General features: G+C 41.7%; 1 protein-coding gene across 1 annotated transcript; it reads left to right on the top strand.

Moving 5' to 3' along the window:
* The first annotated feature begins 1,977 nt into the window (after positions 1–1,977).
* On the top strand, positions 1,978–23,792 carry pgbd5 (piggyBac transposable element derived 5). The gene is made up of 7 exons (XM_080482218.1): positions 1,978–2,711; positions 9,483–9,913; positions 14,438–14,572; positions 19,225–19,405; positions 21,047–21,244; positions 22,094–22,199; positions 22,591–23,792. Exons 1-7 carry the CDS (start codon positions 2,333–2,335, stop codon positions 22,784–22,786), a joined length of 1,626 nt encoding a protein of 541 aa, XP_080338344.1. The 5' UTR covers positions 1,978–2,332; the 3' UTR covers positions 22,787–23,792.
* The last annotated feature ends 2,275 nt before the right edge of the window (positions 23,793–26,067 follow it).

Here is a 26,067-nt window from a genome sequence, read left to right as displayed (position 1 = left end):
CAGCACAGTGGCAGCCAACAGCGCCTCCCAGAGGCCGGAACCGCACCCTGCTGTCCAATAAATGCAGAGTTCGGCTTTGCAATACATTCTACTTCTGTTACGTGTATTGCTGAAATATAAATTACTTTTATATTTTATCTTTCCTCAATTTCACATTTGGTAGGGCTTTATGTCTCGCTTTTGACTCACTGTAAAATATGTGACACATAGCAGATTCCAGCTACACTATACCTGGAATCTGTGAATAACCACCACTGTTAGCTACAAATTACAAATGTGTCCCCTTTGTTTCAGTGAAAAGAAATATGAATTCATGAAAATTTGATTCAACATGTATTTATAAAACCTATAAATGTTTACATTTACAAAGGAATAAGAAGCTACATTTAAACATTATGTTATTTGACCAATGCCTCCTGGTGAAAAAAACGTACAAATTCAATGTTTCTTTATTGTGCTCTTCATTTTATTTTTAAATATTATTTTTTAATCATTGTTGTTGGTAGTGGTGGTGGGTTTTGTTTACACTTTGCAAAGTCCTTCCACAAGTCAGGATGCAAACTCCAGTGAGCTACATCTTTGACCCCTGTTTTAAATTTGAAGTCTAATCAAATATATTAAGATTAAGTTTAATCCATGCATATCACCTAACAACAAAAAAATTGGAAATAATTTTCTATCGATAAAAAAAAAAGTACTGGTATGTGTTTGCTTAGTGGTGACAGAGAAACCAGTAACCTAATAATTAGCCTTTTTATAAAAACAATGTAAAAAAAAAGTCTTTTCTTGTACGAGGTCCTCCAAAATAGAGCTGGCATTTCTTTGTTTTGAGTCAGTTTAAATGTACATCATTGACCTCATCACCTTCTGCAGGTCCTTCCTGTACTCTGTACAGGTGGAGACCCACATAGCGCAGCAGTAGGTCAGGAGGCTCTTCATGGCTGACTGGTATACTCTAATCAGTAGAAGATGAGGGAAGTGAGTTGACCTTGTTCCTGCGAAAGCAGTCTCAGCTAGACTTTCTCCACACAATAGAGGAGTTTGGTAGGCCTGGTGGGGGTCAGCTGACATATGGGCACCAAGCAAATTGCGTGTTATATGTGTATTCCATGTGCTTTAGTTTGCTACTGTCCAGCAGTGCATACAATTATGTCATAAACCTGCATGCAAAATCCAAGAACATGCATGTGAGTTTGATTGGTGACATTAAATTCCTCATAGGTGTGGATGTGAGTGTGTGTGATTATCTGTCTCTCTGTGTTTGCCCTGTGATGGACTGTTGCGCTTTCCAGGGTGCATCCTGTCCTCACCTCACAGTAAGCTGAATGGCTTCAGCGCCCCATGACCCTGCACATGTGCAGGATAATGCAATGTAGAAGATGGACCCCCTGCCCTAAAAGGACAACACAAGTTGTGCATTTTTATTCCCCGTGGATCCTAATGCATAATGTGGAAAAACTTGAATTAGTTTGATACCATTTGGGTTAAACAGTGTTGTGTGGTTGGTCTAATACAGGAGTTGTTACAGTTTGTGGCAGGTCTGTCACGAGGGGCAGCATCTGATGGTCAGAGTGACTCATTTTTCAGCTTGTGATTTCCGAGAAACAATTTATAAGAAAAAGAAAAATATTTTTTTTTCTCCTTTGTCTCTGTATGTCAACACAACAGCCATTAGCCATTACATCTTAAATTAAAAAAAAAAAAAGACACGGGAATTTAGTATTTAACCATAAATTGCTACTTTCAAACACAATTAAAATAAAAAAATTAGGGGGGTTGTTGTTCAGGCTCTGTGAAATGGTGCCAATAATAATAATAATAATAATAATAATAATAATAATAATAATAATAATAATAATAATAATAATAATAATAATAATAATGTCAGTTTGAGGTCCTATTGGATGACAGTGCAAGATGGGGTCAGGTGATGCAGCAGCAGCCACTACTCTGCTGCCCACCCCGGATGCTGCTGCTGCTGCTGCTGAGCCATAACTATTGATCATTCAGCCCTGTGCGCGTGCTGCTGGAGGCAGATCAAGGGAGCGGACATATTTTAATACCCTTCAAACGGACAGCTCTGCCCGGATCCACACATTTTTTATATATTTTTTTTCTCTGACCGGCGGGGTCTCCGCATCCGAGCCGGCAGGTGGAGGGTCGTAATTCATCCCAGGGAGGAGGAGGAGGGCGCAGCCGCCACTTTCAAGGCGCACGCGTCTCCGCTCCTGCAAGATCGTGATCACTTTTACGCCAACAGGAGCCGTAGTGAAAGGGTGAGACAGGAGGGGAAGGAAGGACCGAGGGAGAAAGAGCATCAGCACGGAGAGAGATGGCGGAGTGCGGGCGGAAGGCGCTGTCTCTCCTGGAAGCGGCCCGCTCCCGATACGAGAGCCTGCAGATATCCGACGACGTGTTCGGGGAGTCCGGCGATGACAGCAGCGACAATCCCTTCTACAGCACCTCCGGAGACTCCGACTCAGACAACTACATAGCCGAGGTAGGCGAGGACGAGCCGCACCATCACCACCACCACCACCAGAAGCGGGGCGAGAAGGAGAGTGGTCACAGCGGGGGAGCGGGAAGTGTCCCCGGCGGCGGGGGCAGCGGGGCCGGCCCCCCGGGCGCTCTATCCCGCAGCCAGGCGGAGGAGGAGGGCTGGACGGAGACCCTGCAGGATGTCACCGTGCCGCCCTACAAAGAGACATACGGTGAGACATGCAGCACAAATAAGGTCATGCGTGCACATTGGCCGCCTGCTTCGGACAGACGCAGGAACCAAACAGTGCAATTTCACGTTTTCCAGGTCAAGCAGGCCATTTGTGCAGCTCTGAAACATACACACACACAACACACACAACACACACACACAACACACACACACACACACACACACACACACACACACACACACACACACACACACACACACACACACACACACACACACACACACACACACAAGCTGCTTTGCTTCCGCACAAGAGTGTGCATGTCTCATCCTCATCTGTGCAGTGACAGACAGAGAGAAGCATGAGCCCGCATCCTTAATTGCTGTATTAAGTTTAATGACACACGCTTAGCCTTTGATACTTCACCCCTTGGTGCTGTGCTACACATGCTGGCAGGCTGGGCCGGCATTAGGGGATGTGGGGGGGGGGGGGGGGGGGGGGGGGGGGGTACATGGTGTTTAATTTAGACAAACAGCATGGTGCCTCTGCTGGATCTACAGAGATATGCATGCATATGCTGTACATCTATATGCAGAACTGATGCACAAAGGCTGCCTTTTGTTAAGTTAATTACCATGAACTGAAGAGTATTCCCATAAATTGAAAGTGCTGGGTGTCTTGATTCTGTCTGATTTCTCTCTGTGTGCAAACAGGAGACGTTTGTATGTGTGAATCGTGACAGTGAAACAACAGCATGCACCCACACTGCTCTCTCTCTCTCTCTCTCTCTCTCTCTCTCTCTCTCTCTCTCTCTCTCTCTCTCTCTCTCTCTCTCTCTCTCTCTCTCTCCTTGTCCTAACAGTTCTGTTCTTCTATCAATCATTCACCGCGGTGTGCATCAGCCGCTGCAGTTTGGATTCATGGTGCACCAGGCTACATTTGGATTTGTTGTCAATTTTTCCAGCTTTCGCTGGTGGAGCTCCTCTATCTATGTTGCAGACTTGGAGCTGCACCAACATCATATGGCTGTAACAGATATGGGCCAGGCCCCAGTCTGCTCTCACTCACAGCCCAGAAGCACACTTAAACAAATTGATAAAAGCCCAAGCACACAACCAACCACAGATAAACTGGCAGGAAGTCGTACTAACCAAAGTCAGATTCATTTTACACTCCTCGCTCACAGCAAAAGAGGACGTCCTCTTATGACATAAAGGTTTTCAGTTGTTGTGTCTGCCTCCTGACCTGGAAATCAAAAGTGGTGGCTTTTAGGCTTTTTATCACACAAAAAGTCTTTTTAATTGAACATTTTTTCCCCCAGCATAGTTTCTCCAGCCATCTGTTACAATCCTGCTTTTAACAAAAAAATAAATAAATGAAATAAAATCCTAGTTATGGAGTAATTCCTGTTTTAATCCCCCCCCCTTAAATAACCGTGAACCAGGGTACCATCAGAGAGTCTTTAATTAGAGGACGGTTGCAGGATGTTCTGTGCTCCCACGTTCTGGAGTGTCCTGCTCTATTTGACTGTCGCGGTCGTGTTGACCTAAGCTCGGGTGGCAGCAGGTGTGTCCGTCTGCTTCATACAGTCTGGCTGGATTTGTTAAAATGCCGTTTGTGTGTGTGTGTTTGCGCAAGAGCGGGCCAGCGAGAGTGTGAGCCTGTCATCCCGTGTCGGGGCTGAAATGATTTAAGAGCTGCCTGGACGTGGTGCTGCCAGAGAACGTAATCACACTTCAGACCTTAAGAAAACTGGAGCCATTTTGGGATTTAATCAACCTGAACAGTTAAGACGGACTCCATCCTAAACATCAGCATTCATCCAGCCGTCCATTCATCTTGTCAAGTGCTTCATCTAACTCAGGGTCTCGAGGCGCTGGAGCCGATCCCAGCTGCCCATGGGCAAGGACAGAGTCCATTTATACAATTTAGCCTTAAATGTACCGGTTTTCTTTTCTTTCTTTTTTTTTGACTGTAGGGAGGAAGCCAGAGTAGCACAAGAAAACTTAGACATGCATTAGAAGAACATGGAAAATAAACAAAAAAAATGGCTTCCAACTCAAACCTGGGGCCTTCTTTATTTTTTTGAGACATGCGTGCTCCTTAGGTATCTAACATGTCTAAATATGTGCCAGTACAGGTTTCTAATGCCCAGGATTCTGCTGAAGCTGTGTATTCCCAGGAAATTCCGGACTGTGATTCACAGTGACATATTCTTATTACGAGTCAGAATTTTTTTTTTCTCGAACTCGCCACCTGTCTGGCGATCTTCCTTTTGTCGCTTTCCTGTCTGCCTCACAGCCAATTTGAATGTCTGTCAATGTGCTGACGCAGTGTGGATGTGACAGCTCCACTCTTCGGACACTGTGCACCCTGTACATAAATCATCAGCCACTGTCAAAAGGCATCGAGTCAACCTCCCGACAAACGCTCGCAAGGATTCAAACGAGACGGCCGTGTGTGCATGCGGGCCATTCGGAGCTGTGGCTCCTCCCTTTTTGCCTCTCGAACAGGTGCACAGTTTCGAAACCACGCCGAGTTCTTGGCAAGAGCAAAAAATCTGGCTTACACAGGGGGATGGGGGTTCATGTGTTATCTTCATCTCGGTGTGAGATGGTTTATCATACGGTGTGCGGCTTGTGTTATTTTAACAGGCCCGGGGATTCTGATGCGTACATGCAACATCGAAGATTATATAACCACCGTATTGCGACGTAAGAAGCTATTTATTCATTCACTTTGCAGGGCGTGGCTGATAGATTAGTGGTACCCACCATATGTCAGTCATCTGTCAGGGCATGTATTTCTTCCCATCTTGCCTGTGTTTTGCGAAAACATTTAACAGCATACACACAGTGTCTCTGCAAATACAATCTACTATAAAGATGAGAAAAATGTCAAACATTCTTAATGACAACAAGCCAGATGATATGCATGAGTGATGATGGCAAAAGCCTTAGGTCAATGTCAAATCCTGGTCATGCAAGCTTTTTTGGATCACACCTGGCTTTCGGTGATGACACGTTGGTTTTATCAGGGTGTGTTGGAGCAGTGAGACATCTGAATCGTGAGTGTGGCCCTCCAGGACCAGGATTCAACACCTCAGCCGTAGGCCTTCACGGTTTATAACAGAGCTCACCAAGTACCGGCACATGCATACTTTAAAAGAGTAGAAGAAATGGGAGTTAGACAACTGTTATTTAAATAGGTTGGTTTTTTTTCAGGTGGTGCATGGTGGTGTAATAGTTGATACTCCTGCCTCACAGCAAGAATATTGATGCTTGGAGACAGTTTTAGGGCCTTTTTATTTTTTTTTTTATGATCTTCCCATTCGTGCTTGAGTTTCCTCTGGTTTGTTTCTGCAAAAACCTGTATTAAAGGTCAACTTGTCACTTTAAATCTCCTGTGTGTAGTCCGGGGGTTTACCTGCCTTCCTCTTCTAGTGGGATCTGCTCCAGCATAAAGCTGGACAGACAATAGATGGATTTCTTTCCGAGCTGTCAATTTGCTCAAACTGTTGGTAACAAAATCTCTGTTTTCTTTTAACATACTATGGGGTTTTTTTTGTGGCATAAAGGTGTGTCCTACTTGTCACTGAAAAAGGCTGATTTTATTTTCCAAAGCCTCTTGTAGTGTTGATCGTTAATGAAGTTACTCTCAACATCTCAAGTACTCTCTCTTTATTTTCCTCTAAAAACAGAGCTCAAAGACCGCTTTTCCTACGTAAAGGGTTTATTTGCGGCAAATACTCAATAATCTCTCGCTGTTAAATCCACGGTTATTAAAGCCCTACGAGACAGATGTTTGTCCCTCGGCAATGGAGAAACTCCAACGGCTGATAACCACCGTGGATTATAGCTGCGTCTGTACACACTGTAGATCCCGGATGAACCTCCCTAGCGAGTAGTATGGGAAATGAATATTTTTAGGATTCCCGCGCAGACTTAACATTCGATTATATTAGTTAAGCCAAATAAGAATTATGAAAACGTTTAGTCCAAATTCATGGTAGCGACGCAGGCTGTGCTTGAGATCAACTGTACCGGAAGAAGTCTGTAGATGACGAGGGTATTTGCACAGCAGCACATGAAATGGTTTCATAATCTATAAAAAATGATGTATTCTTCTTTTAGGTAGTATTCTTGGCTACCTTCTGAGGTAAGTTGAGTCACTCGACCTTAGTGGACCTTCAGTCTGAGTGTCTAATGTTTTTTTTTTTGTTGTTTTTTTTTGAGGAGTGGCCTGAAAGTCATGCTGGATTTTACTTTCAGCTTTCAAGCCTAATGGGATGCAAATGAGTGAATTTTGAGCCGTGCCCAGGCTACTTCTGCTGCTTTGTCCACGAGCTTCAATTGTGTGGGCGCGCTTGTCCTCCAAAGTCTATTCTTTTCTTTTTCCACTTTGTGGTACCGTCCTCCTCCACGCTTTTAACAGTGTAAACATTGGGGATGAAATCTTGTATGTGTCAACACTCAAAGAAAGAAGCAAAAGACAAAAAAAAAAAAAAAACAACAAAAAACTTCCCTGTGTTACTGTGTTTGCAGCAGCGAGCTGCTGAGAATGGGAGAGAGAGAGAGTGAAAACCTTCTTTGTGGCTGTTCGGAGATAATGAGATTGTGCTGTTCAATTGAGCCTGGAGTTGTTCTGCTCAGCGTCCAAATTCTGTGTCGTGCGACCTAACAACCTCGGAGAGAATCTCTAATTTACTTGAGCAAACACGAGCCAGTCATCGCTTTGTGTATCGACTGTGTGGCGTTCGAAACAACAGCTCAAGACTTCAAGGCACGGAGCCTTTAAATGGCATGTAAATATCAGGATCTGGGGGGGAAAAAACGGCAAAGTTTGAAGTTCATCCTCATCAGTTTCCTACTTTTGTTAACTATTTCACCTGCTGAGCATGTGATTTCAATACAATAGGCATTTATCATTGTTAATGGTTAATGGATAATCGCTGGCTTTAAATTGTCGTTAAGTGTGACTGAGAGTGCGCGGCGTTGATCATCCATTGCTTAAAACATTAAATTTTTTATTTTAGCCATTTTTTTTTCATGCCATAATGAGTACAGTGATTTCTTTTTCACAAAATTCAAATTCCTCATTCATTGTTTTACATAAACTCCAAATACGTGTGTCAGTTTGCAGACCAGCAGGTTGTTCTGAAGCGTTCTCAAAAACATTCTTGTTGCAATTATCAATCCCTCAGTGGACAAAACCATCAATACCAGTTACTTTTATCATAAATATCCAGTTATTGGTACTTTTAGACTCAGTAACGTCATCCTACCACCAGCGTTTTGGTCGGCCTTGGCTGGAACCTGTCACAGATGACACTGTAATGTGTTTTTAATGCATTCTTTTAATGTCTGGTGAAATGTTGTTGTTTTTTTGTTTTTTTATCATTGGACCCCAGGAAGACGAGCAACCAGTTTGTGGGAGCTAATGGGGATCCTAATAGACAATAAACTGGACTAAACAGGTGATCATTCATCGCATAGCGGAGCCCTAAAGTCCATTTTAACAAACCTGATCAGACATACGATCAACCGAACACAGACATGTTTTTGAACGGTGGCAGTCAGTCAGTGCTCCACACGTCACCATGCTGCTCGGCATCTGAGGATATAGTGTGTGTGTGCGTGTGTGCGTGTGTGTGCGTGTGTGCGTGTGTGTGTGTGTGTGTGTGTGTGTGTGTGTGTGTGTGTGTGTGTGTGTGTGGGTGTGTGTGGGTGTGTGTGGGTGTGTGTGGGTGTGTGTGGGTGTGTGTGGGTGTGTGTGGGTGTGTGTGTGTGGGTGTGTGTGGGTGTGTGTGGGTGTGTGTGTATTGTAATTAGTCAAGTCACTCCACATGTTTTCATGCAGCTGCAGATGTATGCCCCCGGAGTGGGAGCACACCTGGTTGGATGAAAAGTGGCAATAATCGGTCGGTCAGCTCCATGTGTGATTTTGCCGTTTTTTTTAACGGATCCTTTTAGTTTAATGCATAAACGCAGCAGATTAAGTAGAAACCACCTCTAAGATTTAGCTTTTCCGACACGCTTTTCTTTGTAGGTTATTTTGACTTGATGACTCTCAAACATGAATTTGACTCATTTGTCTGCCACAACATTACAGCAAGGAGACACTGAAACCTTCCAGAGGCACCGACGCATCACGCTGTGACAAGCGTCACAATGTGCTGGCTGTCATGTTGTGTGAACTTTCTAACTCTGCCCTGGGCTCCTGACATTAACACTAAAAGCTGCAGTGGCTGATTTATGTAAAATCCAGACGTATCATGTGTGCATGAACGCAGTGCCATCTTCCAACAAGATCTCAAACAGCGCGTGTTGTCGGTGCGACTGTATCTGCTGTAGTAGTTTATGTGTGCAAGGGAGAGTGTTTATGCATCCCGCCCAGCCTCGACCGTGACGGCTGAACAAATCACATTTTATCGTGTCTCCCTGTGTCAAAAGTGAAACTTTTTATTCTGCAAAATCAATCATATTGAAGGCTCGGGACAAAGTTCAAAGCTTGGTACGAAGGGACAGTTTTGCTGTGAGTTAACACAAAGGGGAGGTCTGATTGGCACTCAGTCTAGTTTCCATTCATTCGCCTGTCCTACTTTATCCAACTTAGGCGACCGGACCTTAAACTAGCTGCCACTATGTGAAAACACATGAACTTACATCTATTGGCATTTTGGTCATCAATATAATTGGCACGCTTGTCTCTGATCATGCAAAGTCCACATAGAAAACCCTGAACGAAATCGATTTTTTTTCTCTCACTGTAGGGAAAGTTCAATTTCTTTTTTTGTCTTCATCGATCCAGGTCCTGCTCAGAAGATGACAGCCACTGCCACGGCTTTGGACTTCTTCCAGCTCTTCGTCCCGGACAACTGCATCCAGAACATGGTCACCCAGACCAACATGTACGCCAAGAAGTTCCAGGAGCGCTTCGGCTCGGACGAGGGCTGGCGCCCCGTCACCGCGCAGGAGATGAAGGCCTTCCTGGGCTTCGTCATCTCCACCAGCGTGCAGCGCTGCGAGTCGGTGCTCAGCATCTGGAGTTCGGGGTTCTTCAGCAACCGCAGCATCGCCCTGAAGATGAGCCAGTCGCGATTTGAGAAGATCCTCAAGTACTTCCACATCGTGGCGTTCCGGCCGTCACAAGGGAGCAACCAGGGCCTGTACAAGATCCAACCCTTCCTGGACTCGCTGCAGCAGTCGTTCGGCTGCACCTTCAGACCTTCACAGACTCAGGTGTGTACAGATCGCATGCACTTTCTTTTTTTTCTAAACCAGTCTGGGATTCCATAAATAAATGTAACTTCATGAATACATTTAATGCTGAGACACTTAGTTTTCATTTAACATACAGCTTCACTCAAATCCTGCAGCTAAGAAATGATTGTAATAAAATCGAAATGTGCAGGAATTTATCTTAAACTGGGTCAAACCAACTTAAACAGCTCCTTGTTGGAGTCCCAGCTTGAAAACTGTCTGCACAGCAGGAATAGCACTTATTTCTAACAGACTCCTTGTTCTGTGTTACGCTGTATATGGTTATTCTACCGTTATGCAACTGGGCCAGTGGAGCGCCGGCCGTGCTTCCCTATTTTTGTGCAGGCCGGACTATTGTTCCACTCCTACTTCACTTTTCTTATCTGGATGAGCTGCAGTGCTGCAGAGCTATTTGAAAAGGCCCACAAATAACCCACCTGGGTTGGATCATACCCGTCCTTCTACATTACTGGAGTTCAGTATTTTTGTGTCAAAAAGAAAGACACGAGTAACCAAAATGTTCTGTCTTTCATAACAAGTGTATTGCCAAAAGTGTTAGTTTTCCTATTTGACTGCACTTTTTTTTTTTTCTTTAAGAATAATATAGATTTTACGCCGGATGTTCAGAATCTAATTAAAAAGAGAGAACCAGAGGTTGCTAACTGTATTCCCACAGCACGTGTTATCATCTCTGTAGCCAACGTTTAGCTTTGAAAATTTAATGAAGTACTGGAAAGTGGCTGATTCAGTTGCTCTTGGCCCCTCCGGAGAATAAGCAATAAGGCGTCATTGTGAAAGTGACGTCAGAGTTGGGATGCGTTTGGGAATACGGACATTTCCTTCGACTAATTCAGCTGTGCTGTTTCACCAAATGAACACTGTAAAAAAAATAAAAATATATATATATATTGTTGAGATCATTTCATTAGGAGTGTTCAGTGATTGGCTAGAATGTGTTTTTGTGCTCGCGCTCAGTCCATTTAAATCTGTGTGTGTGTGTGTGTGTGTGTGTGTGTGTGTGTGTGTGTGTGTGTGTGTGTGTGTGTGTGTGTGTGTGTGTGTGTGTGTGTGTGTGTGTGTGTGTGTGTGTGTGTGTGTGTGTGCTGAGGCCACTTTGTTTTATCTCCTGGTTTTGTGTGCCCGGGGCAGAGAGACAGAAAGGCACAGCGCAGATGGAAACTGTTGCTCCACGAACAATGGAAAAGTAATTAGCTCATTTAATGACTGACTTTTTGAGAAGGGAGGCAAGAAATAGATGGGCTTGTTTGATTTCGGGCTTCAACTGATTTTAATCTGCTTTTCCCAAGAAAAGTGTCGATAATCTCTATAAACTGTGGAAAATGATAGATTTAATATCCTATAGCGGACAAAAACCCAACAACATTTATCTTGGTTAGGGATGCTATTTTTTAGTTTTTTTCTGAATTAGTAAGTTAAATTTATAACTAAAACTTTAATTTTTTTTTTAATACCTGGAATAAATCTATGAATGTACATCGGTTAAAAAAAAAAAAAAAAAAAAAGATTTTGGAAGGTCAACATGAACCGAATCAGCAATCCTTTGCAACACCAGTCGTTTTCCACGTGTGGAAAGATGATAAAAGTCCACATGCGCGAATTATTCAGAGTCGTGTTCTGTTTGTCCAAGGAAGTGTGATCCATCTATGTTGTGTTGTGACACGGAGTTCAAATACATAATATCTCACCATGTGTGAGACTCTGTGACCTGGAAGTTTCTGCCACTCGGCATCACTCAGCATGTTTGTGTGTGTGAGACAACGCGCATATGTGCACAAACTTGCGCTGCATATTCACGCGATGTGTCAGCTTTTATTCGCAGACGTGTTTCATATTTTGTATTTTTTTTTTCTCCCCGTGGCAGTCTGGCAGTTGTTTGCGGTCGCTCAGATGACGTGATGATGCTTTGCTTCGCCATCGATTCGCAGGTTGTAAAGTCTTCAAGAGCGTTTGTTGGGAGTTCTCGCTGGATATCCACTGAGAGGCAGTAAGCCGATAAATGGATTGTCTTGCTTACTTTATTCAATATGGGGTTAATGAACCTATGCAAATGATTTACTTTTAGGATTTGTGTGCTTATGTTTCCACCTTGAGCGTGTCGCTGCTGCAGGTTGGGACATTTCTCAAAAAGGCCCCTTGTGGTGTGGGTGATCTCATCCATCCAGTGGGTTGATAACCTCATTCATTTTCTCATTTTCAAATGGAATAACCCATAACTCTGTATTTGACTGGGAAATTACTTATTAATATTGGTGCTCTGGAGGAGTGCTCGCTTGTTGGCAGCTGCTGCAGTCAAATCACGATTGACCTGGATGACAACGGAGGAGGGAAGGAAGGATCTGAATTGCAAATATTTGTTGTGCATTATTGCTTGTGTTTGTGCAGGTTCAGATTGGTGAATGTGGGCCAGTTATTAAATACTCGCTGTAATCTTCATCTGGAAATTCATCCTCCGTATCTGATCTCACGCCAGGCTGATTATTCAGAGACGGCGAGCATGTCTGGGAGATGGTACCATTAAAAAATAAAGAGGCTAATTTTTCTTTACTTATGAAGCTGCGACTATGATATCTTCATCATGTCCGCACTGTCGAAACTATAAAAAGTGGCTGCAATTACTTAAAAAAAAAACCCTTTATATTAAAGATTGCATTAGATAATTTCTTTTCTTTTTTCCTGACCTCCTGATTAACCGTTTTGTAGCTCTGCCATGTGTCAAAGTGATTGTTTAAAAGGTGGAGAGTCATAAAACTTTAACTTTGAGCAATGCTGATGCATTTTTTATGTATTCCCGTGTTTCATTTTTAATCGCTCGGCACCAGATTGGCCAGGCACCAGAGCGACTGCTTTGTGTTGGTAATTCTTGTCACAAAGGATTGTTTGTGTGAAAGGTCTGCTGAGTTCACCGTGTAAAAGAGCAAATGGCTCCTTTTCTTTCTTTTTCTTTCTCAACCCAGTTAGGCCAAATCTTCACTCATGCTGTTTTGATTGGAATTAGTTTGGCTATATAAATGCACTGAATGTTTTGTGTTAAGGTGGATATTTTTAGTGTCCTTGAATATTTGTGCTGTAGAAACACTGACGGAAAAAACAAAAGAAAAAAACCCCTGCAAGTGATAACCTGTTAATTCCAACTGTAACGTTTCACATAATCTCTATCTTAACCTCTTTGCAGTGTCGCTCTGTACATTTAGGAATGATTTAAAAACGTTCTTTCCTTGAGAGCGAAGTGCCTGTGGAGATGAGGCTGGCAGAATCTCAAGCTTCCTTTGAAAAAGCTCCTTAAAACTCATTTATATAATTTTAAGTGAAATTTCAAATGCCTTTTTACAAATGACTTAAAACTCCACTTTGAATGTAGTTTTGTTTTCCGTTTCTTCTTTGTCAAAACACTTTGTGAAACGGTGTTTCTAGAGAGCCCTCTATAAATCAACTTGATGGGGATGACGATGACGATGGTGATGGTGAAGGTCAAGTAAATCACCTCAGATAAAGGGTGGAAGTTTGGGAGTGTTGACAAAATGCCGGATACGTGGAGCTGCAGTCTGTGTCCAAAATTATGAGCTGAGAAATGGCTGCTTGGTCAAGTAGCTGTTATTGAATTTACAGACGGACATATTTCAGCCATCAGCTCGTATCTTTTATGGAACAATGATTTCACAAAGTAAGATGAGTAAAAATGAGTCATGTGTACTCACGATTTATAGTTTGTTAGGTCGAGAGGAAACCAGATGATTTACTTCTTGATAAATCACATATCTATTGATATTTATATTTTGTAGACCTTGTTTTTTAGTCAATTTTCTTTTATGAAACTAGAGAAAAACAATACAGAAACAATATTTCTTTTATTTAAAGCTGTTATAGAACTATACATTTTTCTCATCCACCCATCTTCTGTACATCCATCTGTCTGAGTAACTAGAGAATTCCTACAGGTAGAACATGCAGACACTGCACAGTAAAGCCCCCCCCCCGCAAGTCAAACTGGACCATTTTTCCTTCTCCCGAAATAGAAACCCATCCTGTACACAGCACGACATAAATCACTTTCTCCGTCATTTCAGTTATGCTTTCTTACTCGTGAGTTTGAAACCAAATTGATGGATTTGGTTCAGAGGTACTTCAAGGACAAATCTCCGTTTGAGACAATGGAAAGAAAACCCTTGAGGCTTAAGGGAGAGAAGTGATTGTCTCAGAGGGCTTTTGGATTCCGAGCTGCCGCGCAGCTGAAATAGTGTTTCTGCTGAGTGTTTCTTCCTCTCACACAGTATCACACTCTTACAAGACATGTGAGGATCTTCAGTTGGCAGCCTTGCCTCTCCACTTTGTAACTGGGCTGTTACATCACCCGCCATCTCCACACAGAAAGCCCCGTCGAGGCTATTTTTCCCCCAACTCGCACCTTTTGTACTTGTGACACGGTTATATAAAAAATCTTCTAACTCGTGTGTACAGAAACATTTAGCCTTTCCGTGTTTGCAGGTTCTTCACGAGCCTTTAATAGACGAGGACCCAGTCTTCATCACCACCTGTACGGAAAGAGAGCTGAGGAAGAGGAAGAAGAGGAAGTTCAGCCTGTGGGTTCGACAGTGCACATCCACTGGATTCATCTGTCAGGTGAGCTCACACAAATTCCCAGTTTGTCGAGTGACACATCAGACGGGTTTAATTCCGGTGTGCAGAGTCGGAGAGAGAAACGACGTGTCTGCTTTGATTCTATTTTAATTTGCTGCTTGCAAACTTCTTGGAAAAAAACCCTAAAAAAAACCCAACTTATATTATACATCAAATATGGAAGACGGATGTCTGCAGACTTTGATCCTCACCAAATCACAAATCTTATCCCCAAGGTGGTAGACGTTGAATCATTTTGGAGTCTACCAATTACTAGTGCGCCGCACGCCAAAAAGAAGAAAATCGCTTCTCATGTTTATTTCAAGGTTGTGGGCTTTTCAAGTGCAGATGGAAAAAAAATGCAGCAAATGGTTTTTAAAAATTGATCAAACTTGAGAAGCGCATTCTGGGTAATATATTGGTTTCCTGATGCTTTTTGGGGGGTTAGATGTGCGCTCTTACATCAGAAACCGAGACGCTGTGCACACTAATAACGCTGACCTTCATGCAACCTTCCACTCACATTATGTAACAAGGCTGCGATCCTGAGACCGCAGGAGACCTGACGGACCACCTGACTGATCTCTGACCAGCATAAAAGCCATTACACGAGATAAACAGTCTTTGTGTGTTGCTATTTTTCTCCACATTTCTTTGTTTTTTTGAGGGTAAATTGTTTTACTGGTGTTTCATATTTATGTAAGCTCTTGTATTAAAAAGGCCATGTGACTCAATTTGTGACACAAATGTTTCTTTTCTTATTCTTTTCCTTTTTTCCATATTAATGGAGCAGTGACGGTGCAGATTCTGAAGTAGGGGTGTCACACAAAAGACACAATTTCATACATTTATTTACATGGCATCACACACTCTTTGAGTAAGACGAGCAGAGACATCACGGTACTGAGACCCGAAACCGGAAAACAGCAGTGAAAGCCTTCGTGTTGGGAGGGAAGTAGCATTAACATCGAATCCATACTGTAGAGGTGAATTATAGAAAGCATGCACACTCAAGGCTGCAGAAATCTTGCACCCTGGGGAGCAACAGGTGTTTTCCAGCATCAGCCTGAGGAGAGAAACTACAGTGGCTATTATCTCAGTTCAAATTAAACTCAAAGGTAATTCACAGCCATGTTTTAGGGCATTTATTATTATATTGCACCAGGAGGCATCTCCAAAAACGGCATGATGTACACTTATTCTTTTGATATTATCAACGCATACAGGTTTTCTGAAAAATATGTTGACAAACAAAAATGTTTTCCTCGGGAGTTCATAGTACCGAGCAAGGAAATTAACGCTGAACTGATCAGGATGCACAAAACAAACTTGTTTGAGCAATTTGAACATGTCGTGTTCATATAAAACTAGTGAAAGTGTATTTATAGTCAAACACATGCCCAGTGAATGCAGTAAGGCACCTTTTTGTATAAAAGAATAAATGTATTTGGTAGGATAATGTCACTTAAGGTGGCAGTGAATAAAGTAACAGGATCACATAATCTTTTACAGATAAAATATATATCTGAAGTAAAGTCATTTTTAAGCTTTCAATCTTGAGATGGGTGTGATTTGGGTCAGTTTTAAACTTTCAGTACACGTCAATTGGAATATATCATACAGTATATAAATGATTTCTTTGTTTTTTTTACTGAATTTTGAAAGTAAACAGATAGAAGTTTTCCGGAAAGTGCAATATAGAGAGTTTTGTAGATATCTTGCATGCACAATCTTTGGGCGGAGGCTTTATTTTGTTGTTATATCTCCAAGTTTGTTAGGATTTAGTCTCTGAGACTTCTTCCCTGGGTTTTCACTGAAGTGCTGGAAAATCATATTAAAAATTCAACATCAACACCTCTTTTTGGAAACGGTGTCCTAGTTACGCAGACATCCCAGATCTGTGAGAGGAGAGAGAGAGTTTGGTGGACAGAAATAGCTCACGGTGCAAATGTCCTGTAAATAACATTCTGTGTGTGTGTTTTTTTTTTTTTTTTAATGTTTTGTTTTGTTTTGTTTTTTGCATTGACTAGACCCATCAGCGTCCCTGACTTTACACTAAGCTGACAACTAGTAGCCTATAGGTACCGCAGAAGAAAAACACCAAACTAAGTGAGACACTTTTGACTAATCGATTACCAACAAAAAAACAAACATTTTCAGATTATTAATCCACTCAGACTCTTGACGATACAGAAGAGAAGCCAAGCACTTAATCCAGACTATTACTGTCCCATTCACATGTACAAAAACACCCTAAATGTCACGCAAACAAAGCCACAGTTCCCTCTTTGTTAATCTAAACTTCTTAATGGTTTAGTTATTTTCTTCTTTTCATTGACAACTGATATAACTTTTGCTGATAAAAATGGCACTTACAACTTCTTAAATACCGTCATCAGGGCAAAATCATGCAACATTCAACTCTGAACCTGTATTTGGTTTTTAGCCTGTCGGCAGTAGCTCCTTGTAGCTTTAACAGTCTTATGAGAATAATTCTATTTTTGTTGTTAAATGTCTTGTGAAGTAAAAGATGTCTTATATCCTGCAATGTCGGTTGCCCTGCAACGCTCTCGTCATATGATTGGTGAATGGTTTGTCTTGCCCTCAGAAGGATAACCATGGATAAATGCAAAAAAAAAAAACAGTTTTGGAAGAATACAGTAAAAAAAAGTAGGCAGATTAACTTGCTGTCACTGCCAGTAAATTCTTGTCTGTGTCTTTACATATGCACAATTTTAGACTTTAATTTCATAAACAATTTTTGAACTGATTTATGTTTGGATTATAGGTTAGATATGTTTTTTTTTCTGCTTCAGATAATTTTTATTTGACGAAAGAGGATCTATAATGGCTATTATGAGCATTAAACGCTTTAACAGACAGGTATGCCCTCGAATCATTGCTTTGGAAAGCGGTGGAAACACTTTATTGTTTCTGTCAGTTGTCTTAGCATAGCACTGGATTAGCAATAGATTTATTCATTGTTGTTGCAAAGGCAGTTTCAAACATACATCCAAAGGTTTCATTTATTGGGGTATTTAACTCAAACCGTTTCTCACCGACAAGAATATTAAACTGGCGCTTAGACATGGTGCACATACATTGGATTAAAGGAGGAGATCGGGGGACTCAGACCTCAGAAGATTCATGGATATAAGAAATGAGGACATAGAGATTTAGAGGAGGCAGGGGATAGGGTGACCTGGAGCAGTCGAAAGACGCAGACAAAGATTAAGTGCAGCATGAATACATAGATATACTGATGCAGCAGATGCAACCAGTCTCGGCGATATTATTAGAAAAAGGGGGGTACAGACTTCTCTGGGCTGCAGCCAACGTCCGAACATTAAACCATAAACCACAGTCAAGTCAGTTTTATGTATAAGCTGCATATCACTGAGCCCCAAATGTGTCTCATGGGTTTTTACAACCTGCACTGCCTGTTTGAGCAGAAGAAACAACTTTCTGTGATGGGGTGGGCACGTAGCAGAATCTGCATAGCAGATTTATAGCTTGCAAACAGTTAAAGATCATAATCTGGGACAGGATCAGGTAAGTTCCATCGTACAGTGTGTGAACCACATGACTCAGAAGAGACGAGGCCAAATCACATCGTTTGAATGTCCAGCAGGGGGATACAAACACACAGGAGGAGCAGGGAGGACAACTTTAGCAACAAAAGCTGAGGATAAAATTGAACACAGAGATCAAATATAAGAAATGAATATCTTTTAAGTGAACGAAGCAATTAACACACACTATTTTTTTTTTTAACTGTGAGCCTGAGCCAGATTTAATCGAATGAAGAAAATGGAAATTTGCCTTTTCTTCTCATATGAAATGTAAAGTAATGATTGAACCATGATGTCTTCCCATCCAGCTTCTCCTGTGTAAAACAACAAGTTTTGTGCCTGATCACTTATTCCATTATCAGATCCATTTACCAACGAGCATTAGTATTCACTGTGACTGCAGCCATTTGGCAGTCACTCAGTGTTTACCAGCCCGCTGTTCGCTGACATGTGCCTCCATTGAGCACTCTGTCTAAATGATTTGTGTTAAGGGAGAGAGAGAGAGAGAGAGAAATCCAAGAAATAAAATGAGTTAATGGAGCGAATCAATGAGATTCCATTAGCCAGTGCACCACACAGAGATGCACAAGACATGCACACGCATACACACATGCCTGCACTGACTACTTAGTCTAATAGCTACAGGTCCAGTATAGATGCTCCCCAATCAGACTAATGCCATGTTGCTCATGAGCTGCAGCAGAGCGTATCAAAAGGACACCACGCTTACCGCTTTGTTCAGAGTGGGTAGCGACTTTCTAGGAAAACCAGCTGCCGCGTCATACTTTATCTTCTGCATCTTGAAATTTGTGGTTGTTCACAGTGGAAAAGCAGCTCCAACTTATTCTGAAGCAGCATACTGGCCATCGTATTTAAAAAAAATGATATCTTTTTTGTCAATCCCTCACTGTTTAATGTAGAAACAAACATATTAGTGTAACACTGTTATTGAAGCTTCCGGAACGGTTACATTTCTAGATATTTGATAAGATGGCGCTTTGAAGGAAAAAATCAAAATGGAGTCTGTTCGCTTCAAGCTCGTTTTCACTTTCATCTCCATGTCTCAACCCGCCCACTCGGCAGATCTCGGTCCATCTGAAGGAGGGCCAGGGCACAGACGGTCTGGCCACCTTGAAGAACAAACCTCAGCTCCACAGCCTGGTGGCCAAGCAGCTCTGCCAGAACATCTCCGGCAAGAACACCATCGTCTTCACCGGGCCGTCCATCACCAGCCTCAGCCTGTTCACCGAGTTCAGCAAGCAAGGTGCGCAAAACGGTCGTGTCAGCTGAGATCAGGTCTATCGTCACCTGCCTTATAACAACAACAACAACAAAAAAAAACTCTTCCTCCTCCTCCTCCTCCACTGTTCTCTTTTATCCGCCCCCTCATCTTATTCTTCCACGTACTGATTGTAATCTCTCACTCCTCATCTCACCCTTTGTTCTCTTAACATTTTCTATTTGTTTATTTATTTTTATTGATGGCGTGATAAGAACATGCTTGAGGCCAAACTGCTCAGAGATGTGATTGGCTGAGACTGCAGTTTTCATATTTTTCTCCTCCAACAGATTTTCAGTCGCATGTGAGCGTGTCTCTGTTTTGCCTTCAGTTCGGCTGACTTTCGAGCCCAATCAGGCGTTTATTGTTCCTTGCTTCTAAATCACTTTCGTGACTCAGAAACACCTGCAACAAGAAGAAATCTCAGTGAAAAATGGATAATAATCACAGTTTATGTTAAGTTTAAAAAAAAAAAAAAAAAAAAAAAAATGGTTAAGATGGATGATTTTCAGATGTTCCAAGATCGATCTCAGCTGAGCTTGGAAACAACTGCTGCCGGCGCGTTGTCTTTAGAAAATAAAGCATCTGTGGAGAGTCTTTGTTCTGGTCCTGGCTCGAAACAATCAATTGGTAAAGTGGGCGCGTTAGCGGACGCTTCATTGCAAAACCATTCGCTTCAACACATGACAAGCATGAACCCTGATTGATGTTATGCATATCTAAGTGACTGTTGGTTGTACTGCTTTTTGAAAAATGTCGTACAACCAAGATGTGATGACTTTGGAAAGACGGGGACTTTCCGAGCGGTTGGGACGCCCCTCACAGATTGAACCGCACTTGATCACTGAAGATAAGTGGGGAAATTAGACTTCTTTGAGGTTGATATTCAATCTTCAAAGCTTTGATTTTCTGGCTCATTAGATTGTTTTTAATTATGAGACAATAGTTTCACTGTGTGGGACCGTGTTGACACGTCATAACAAGCTAAACAAAAAAAAAAAAGAGAGAATCTCTAATCAGGTTGCTCTGATTATCTCATCATCTCTACTTGCAAATTAGAATTTTTCTTTTCCTTTTTACAAATATTTTGTTGTTTTCAAGTATCGACACAATGACTGAGAGATCAGTAAACGTACTAAAATATGAGGACCGTAGATAGAATTGGTATTTCCTCGCTCGTATGTGACGAAGACGAGTTGATCAGTTAAGTAAAACAGCTCTGAGCTTGTGAAAGCATTGTCCAACATTTGTTTTTCAAATTTATCTTGCAGTATTAATTAGCCGAGTTAATTACTGGGCACTTCTCTACGGCAGTTCCTGTACACACACACACACACACACACACACACACACACACACACAATTGCATAGACTCATAGTACCATCCTGATAGAAATCAGTCTACAAATTGAAAACATTAAAAATCAGCAGTGGTTCGCCACATGATTGTTTCTTCTCTGTTCATCCACGTAAGAAACAAAGGCTCAGCCGGTGGACAAAGAGATGTTGTGTGATGTTGCATCTGCACTGTGTCCACTGTCATTCCAACTATATGAAACACTTGGTATCGCCTCTTGCGTAGAATCGAATCTTTACGTTGCCTTTGTCCTTTTGTTCTACTTCCAGACATCTATTGCTGTGGCTTGCTGAGCACCAGAAAGAGCGACTGCACCGGCTTGCCGCAAAGCATGCTGGTCTGCGGATCCACGCCGGCGCAACGCGGACAGTCGCGCGTGACGATGAAGGGCAGCATGTCGCTGATCAGCTGGTACAACAAGGGACACTTCAGGTTCCTCAGCAATGCCTATTCCCCAACAAAAGAAGGTAAAATAACAAAATCATTGCAGGAGTTGCATTTATGTTTAAATGTAATATCGTAAACAAGCAACAGATTGAGCGAGGTTAACGCTCGGGGTGAAAATAAAAGTAGTTTTACAGCCGTCTTTGGATTGGGGTTCGCATCAGGTACGGTTGCCACTTAGTATTCACGTCGGTGAGAATCAATGAAAGCTTCTAATCCATGATAATCCATTTCCAGGAGGCGACAGGATCATGATACTCCCATCGTCTTATAGCGTAATCCAGTCAGTTTTGTTACATTTCAAACTAAGTTGTAGGTGTGTGTGTGTGTGTGTGTGTGTGCACTCGCTCTCATTAAGTCATTAAATGAGCTTCGCGAAAGCGAGGCTCCACATCAGTTAAACCATTATCATCCTGTATTGATTTTCCACTCTGTGTGTGTGGGAATGTTTTTCATCATGTGCTTAAAGAACAAAACACTTTTCTAAAGCTATCAATAACGCCAACATGGCTTTTGTAATGAAGCATTAAAAGAATCTATAAGAAAGTGTCAGAAAATTGTTATCCAGTCGTGTAGATTCACAGCGGAAATGTCACAAAGACGACAAGAACAATTTGATATTTCTTTAAAAAAAAAACTATGGAAAAAGACTGAAAAAACTCCTGAAACTAGCAAATATTAGATTTTTACATTTAAATCCACAAGAAAGCATTGAAATCACAATAATGCACAGCTTCACGTCTGCTCCCTTTTCTGGTTCTTTTGGTCAGAGAATCTGAAGAAAAGAGAAAAAAAAAAGAATTCCCAGAGTTAAATCCGGTCTTCTCCTTCACGCGTCTCACTCTCAGTCCGTGGCGTCTGTGTTTCGACAGGAATGATCATCAAGAGGAAAAGTGGCGAGATCCCGTGTCCCCTGGCGGTTGAGGCCTTCGCTGCTCATCTCAGCTACATCTGCAAATATGATGATAAATACAGCAAGTAAGTCCTACGTTTGACTAAAAAGTTTTCAAGACAAAACATTTACTGAGCGTTTTGTGGATTATTGGAACCCGTGAGAAACGGGAGCGCTTCAACATTATGATGATTATTATTGTATATATAGGAGTAGCATTAAAGGTATTCCATTTGTTTTATAGCTTTTTGTAGCCAGGATGGTTTTATTTGTCACAGAATTAAATTTCAGTTGCTTTTAAATGTATCTGATGGTAGCAAGTGAGCTGATTGAGTGTGTGACTGTAGAGCTTTTCATGTCTTGACTAGTGATGGGCTGGCTTTAACCCTTTAAAAACAGTTGCACCTGGTTTTCAAAGCGTAAAACGTCTTTATATAGAAACTCTGTTGAAAGCAGTTGTTCCCCCCCCACACACAGGTACTTTATCTTCCACAAGCCCAACAAGACCTGGCAGCAGGTATTCTGGTTAAGCATCAGCATTGCCATCAATAACGCGTACATCCTCTACAAGATGTCCGACGCCTACACGGTCAAACGCTACAGCCGAGCGCAGTTTGGAGAGAGACTGGTCAGAGAGCTGCTGGATCTAGACGACTGCTCCCCCACGCAGTGAGGAGGAACAGGAGGAGTCTGACGAAGACAGAAGGAGGGCACAACAGAAACACACAAACCCGACCACCCCCACCCCCACGCATACACTCACACTCGGTTGTACAGACTCTGCAGTCTGTGTCTATGTGGTAATACTGAAGCAGTGCCAAGCCTGTGTGTCTCTCTGTTCCTATAGTTGTTTTTTTTGTGGCTCTGTAAATATTCATTAAAACACTGCTGCACACTAAACTGAGAATCGTGAGCCATGGGACACTTCACATGCCTCAGCTGCAACTATTAACGTCACAGATTTACTAAGGATTTGTCAGCGGGAGCAACTTCACATGCAGAGGCGGAGGAAGAAGCAGTGAAACGAGGAAGATTTCACTCCCTAAATGATGTCACCTCCAAGTTCCCACTTGTATCAAAGAGGGGAACTGTTGACACGGGCCTGAACGAACACCCAACACCAATCACCTTCAGGCTAAGAGGCTACTTGTAGCTCAACATTTACACTCTGCCAAAAAGAAAAACACCTGTGACCCTGTAACAGAAACTTAAGTAGACAAGGACTATGGTGTGTTCACATGCTGCATGCATTAACAATCTGGATTGTGACGTTCTGTTGTTCAATGTGAAAATGATTTCTGCTCCAGGTGAGTGTTGGGGTGGGAAAGAAAAAAAAAAAGAAGTTTGTGTGTGTGTGTGTGTGTGTGTGTGTGTGTGTGTGTGTGTGTGTGTGTGTGTGTGTGTGTGTATTTCAGTAAGTGGAACTGCCATATGTGTGCGCGGCATTGAGCCTGAGGATGTAAACGTACGGCTATTGTGACCCAGATGTGTTGTATTGCTGCATACTGTACTTTCAAGAGGAAGATTGTAGATTGATATAAAGCGACATCAGCCAGTGTGCCACCAGTTCACCACCTGTCGTGTAGGAAAAGCCCGAAAGATAATCAGATTAAAGGCTAGCACCGGAAAACGTTGAGTTTACTAAAAGCCTAAGTGTCAATAAGTAAATATCTTCACCTAAAAAGTAATAATAAATTTGTGTTTAATAAAGCAATTTTCAAGAAAAAATAAGAAGACCTAAATAAACATTCCTTTACAGAATATACAGTATAAATGAAAATGTGACAGGAATATTAATTAAAGGGCATAAAAGTAGTCCCGTCGTGAGGTTTTTCTATTTATTATTTTGTCTTTTTCTTGATAAATCCTCTTTAATTCATCCAAACACTTTGCATGAATTTTTCAAAGATAAAACTGCTGACAATGTATGATCCTAAAACCATCACATAAATATTATTTTGGTGGAAAAAATACAATCTATGCTCGGAACAAAATATAAATTCTTAGTTCCCCAAATTTTTTAAATTGGAGTATGTGAAGTAAACAGGCCTTCAACGACTGCTTTCACTGGAAGAAAAGAAAAAAAAACATTTTAACGTTTGAACACAGTAAAAGTTGAAATTTAGCAGTTTAAAGTCTCTCAGTCTTGTACAAATGTGACTATGTGCTCCGTCTAAATGACGTGAAACAAGATTTAACGCTCGGAAATAAAGACTGAATCACTGGTGGCGTAGATGAAACAAATCAATGAAATTAGACTCTTTAGAAAACATGGTTCAAAGATGTTAAAAGGCAGGACTCCATTTTTTTTTTAATACACAATTTTATAACTATCAATGTGTGAAAGTCATATTTAAAAAGAAACGCCTGTCTGATGCCTATGTGTTTAGAAATGTTGCTTTCTCCGTTTGTGTGGCTTCATTTTAGACGGCTGCTTTTCTTTTCGTAGACTCTTTTTTTTTTTTTTTTCTTGCCGAGTAACAGATTTCGACCTGCCATCGCTCAACCATCCAGGAGAGGCGCGAGAGGACAGATACTAAATACGACCGTAATCTTCCATCACAGTCGGCGGCTTTAAAAACTGGAAACAGGCGGACTTTTATAAGGAAGAGGTTGCGTTGTGTGTTTACTCCATCAGCAGTAATGTAATGTCAGTCTTCATGCTGGTAGAGCAGAGCTGCTGAGTGATTCACTGACTGGGCTCATGTATCTCCACCACCACCCCCACCCCCCCTCCCTCCATCACGGTCTTGCACTTTGACAAGAGCTGTTAACTTAGCAACACGTTTACGAGATAATCCTTTTAGTTTTGACTTAAAAGGAGAGAAAAAAAAGAAAAACTATACTTCCCATAGATCAATTCTGTAAATAGAGTAGAATAATTAAATATATGGAGGAAAAAAAAAATACACGAGTAAGACTGAAATTAAATGACAAACCAAAAGTGGAAAGATTTCTATTGTAGATTTAGAGACCGAGGAACAGTATGTCTGTGTATATTTTGTTTACAAAGTATTGTGAGTGTATTTGCATAATCAAAGACTCAAGATTGTGTTGTTTTTGTTTTTGTTTTTTTTTACTTTTTCACTAACCAAAAGCATTGTTGTTGCTGTTAGTCGTGTGTGAGAGAACTGCTGAGTGTTGTCTGAGTTACACTGTTCACCTTAGGAGGCCCTCCTGTCATTGTCACGATTTTATTACAATATTTGATATCTGCAAACCGCATATTTGTCATGACATCTGGTGTTCTTTGCTTCAGCCATCACCGACTTCAGACATTAACTCTGGCCCATATTCTGCGCCTCAGCGAAGTAAAAAACAATCCCCACAAACAAAAACAACAAAAAAAAATGTATTTTCATTTGCTTACATAAAGTTGGAAAAGAAAACAAATGGTGGGGAAAAAAAACAACAACTCTGAGGTTGTGCTTTTATTAACTATGCACAAAAAGTAAGAATATGTTCAGCTGCTCATCCCACAAATGCATGTTCCTTACAGGTGTGCCATGATTTTGAAGTGTAATAATCAGGCTTTCCGAGAAGCTTCATTACAACTAAGAAAAAACAAACCAAACACAAACTTCCTTACCGTTTGTGCATACTTTAATTTTCTGTGGTTTGCTGGGAGCTCGTCTCACTGTATTCTCCTTCTCCGTAGTACTTAAAACGGTAGTTGAATGGATAATTACTGCCGCCATCTGTTCATCTTGTTGCGCCCACGCTCCTAATAATCACATAAGAGACGAAGGACGGAAAGAACGCTTTAATTTGGATTTGTTATCTGACAGATTTCCACGAGTTCAGTTACTCCTCCTGTTACTCTTTTACTTATGTAACACCCTGCTGAGTTAGTGTTTCAGAGCCCCTCTGGATTCTTACATCTCTGATACTCATTGTGGCCGTGCGTGTTCAGAAATGCAATGTCATAACACACTGTGGGGGTGCTTGTTATGC

This window comes from Lipophrys pholis (assembly GCF_963383615.2).
Source record: "Lipophrys pholis genome assembly, chromosome: 15".
NCBI classification, from domain to species: Eukaryota; Metazoa; Chordata; class Actinopteri; order Blenniiformes; family Blenniidae; genus Lipophrys; species Lipophrys pholis.
This window is presented reverse-complemented; position numbering and strand designations above follow the sequence as displayed.

Bases quoted from the DNA above. Each gene is read 5' to 3' on its own strand.
- pgbd5 (XM_080482218.1), top strand. From the start codon at position 2,333: ATGGCGGAGTGCGGGCGGAAGGCGCTGTCTCTCCTGGAAGCGGCCCGC. The intron at 9,914-14,437 runs GTGTGTACAGAT...CCGTGTTTGCAG, and splicing joins TCAGACCTTCACAGACTCAG to GTTCTTCACGAGCCTTTAAT. The intron at 22,200-22,590 runs GTAAGTCCTACG...CCCCACACACAG, and splicing joins TATGATGATAAATACAGCAA to GTACTTTATCTTCCACAAGC.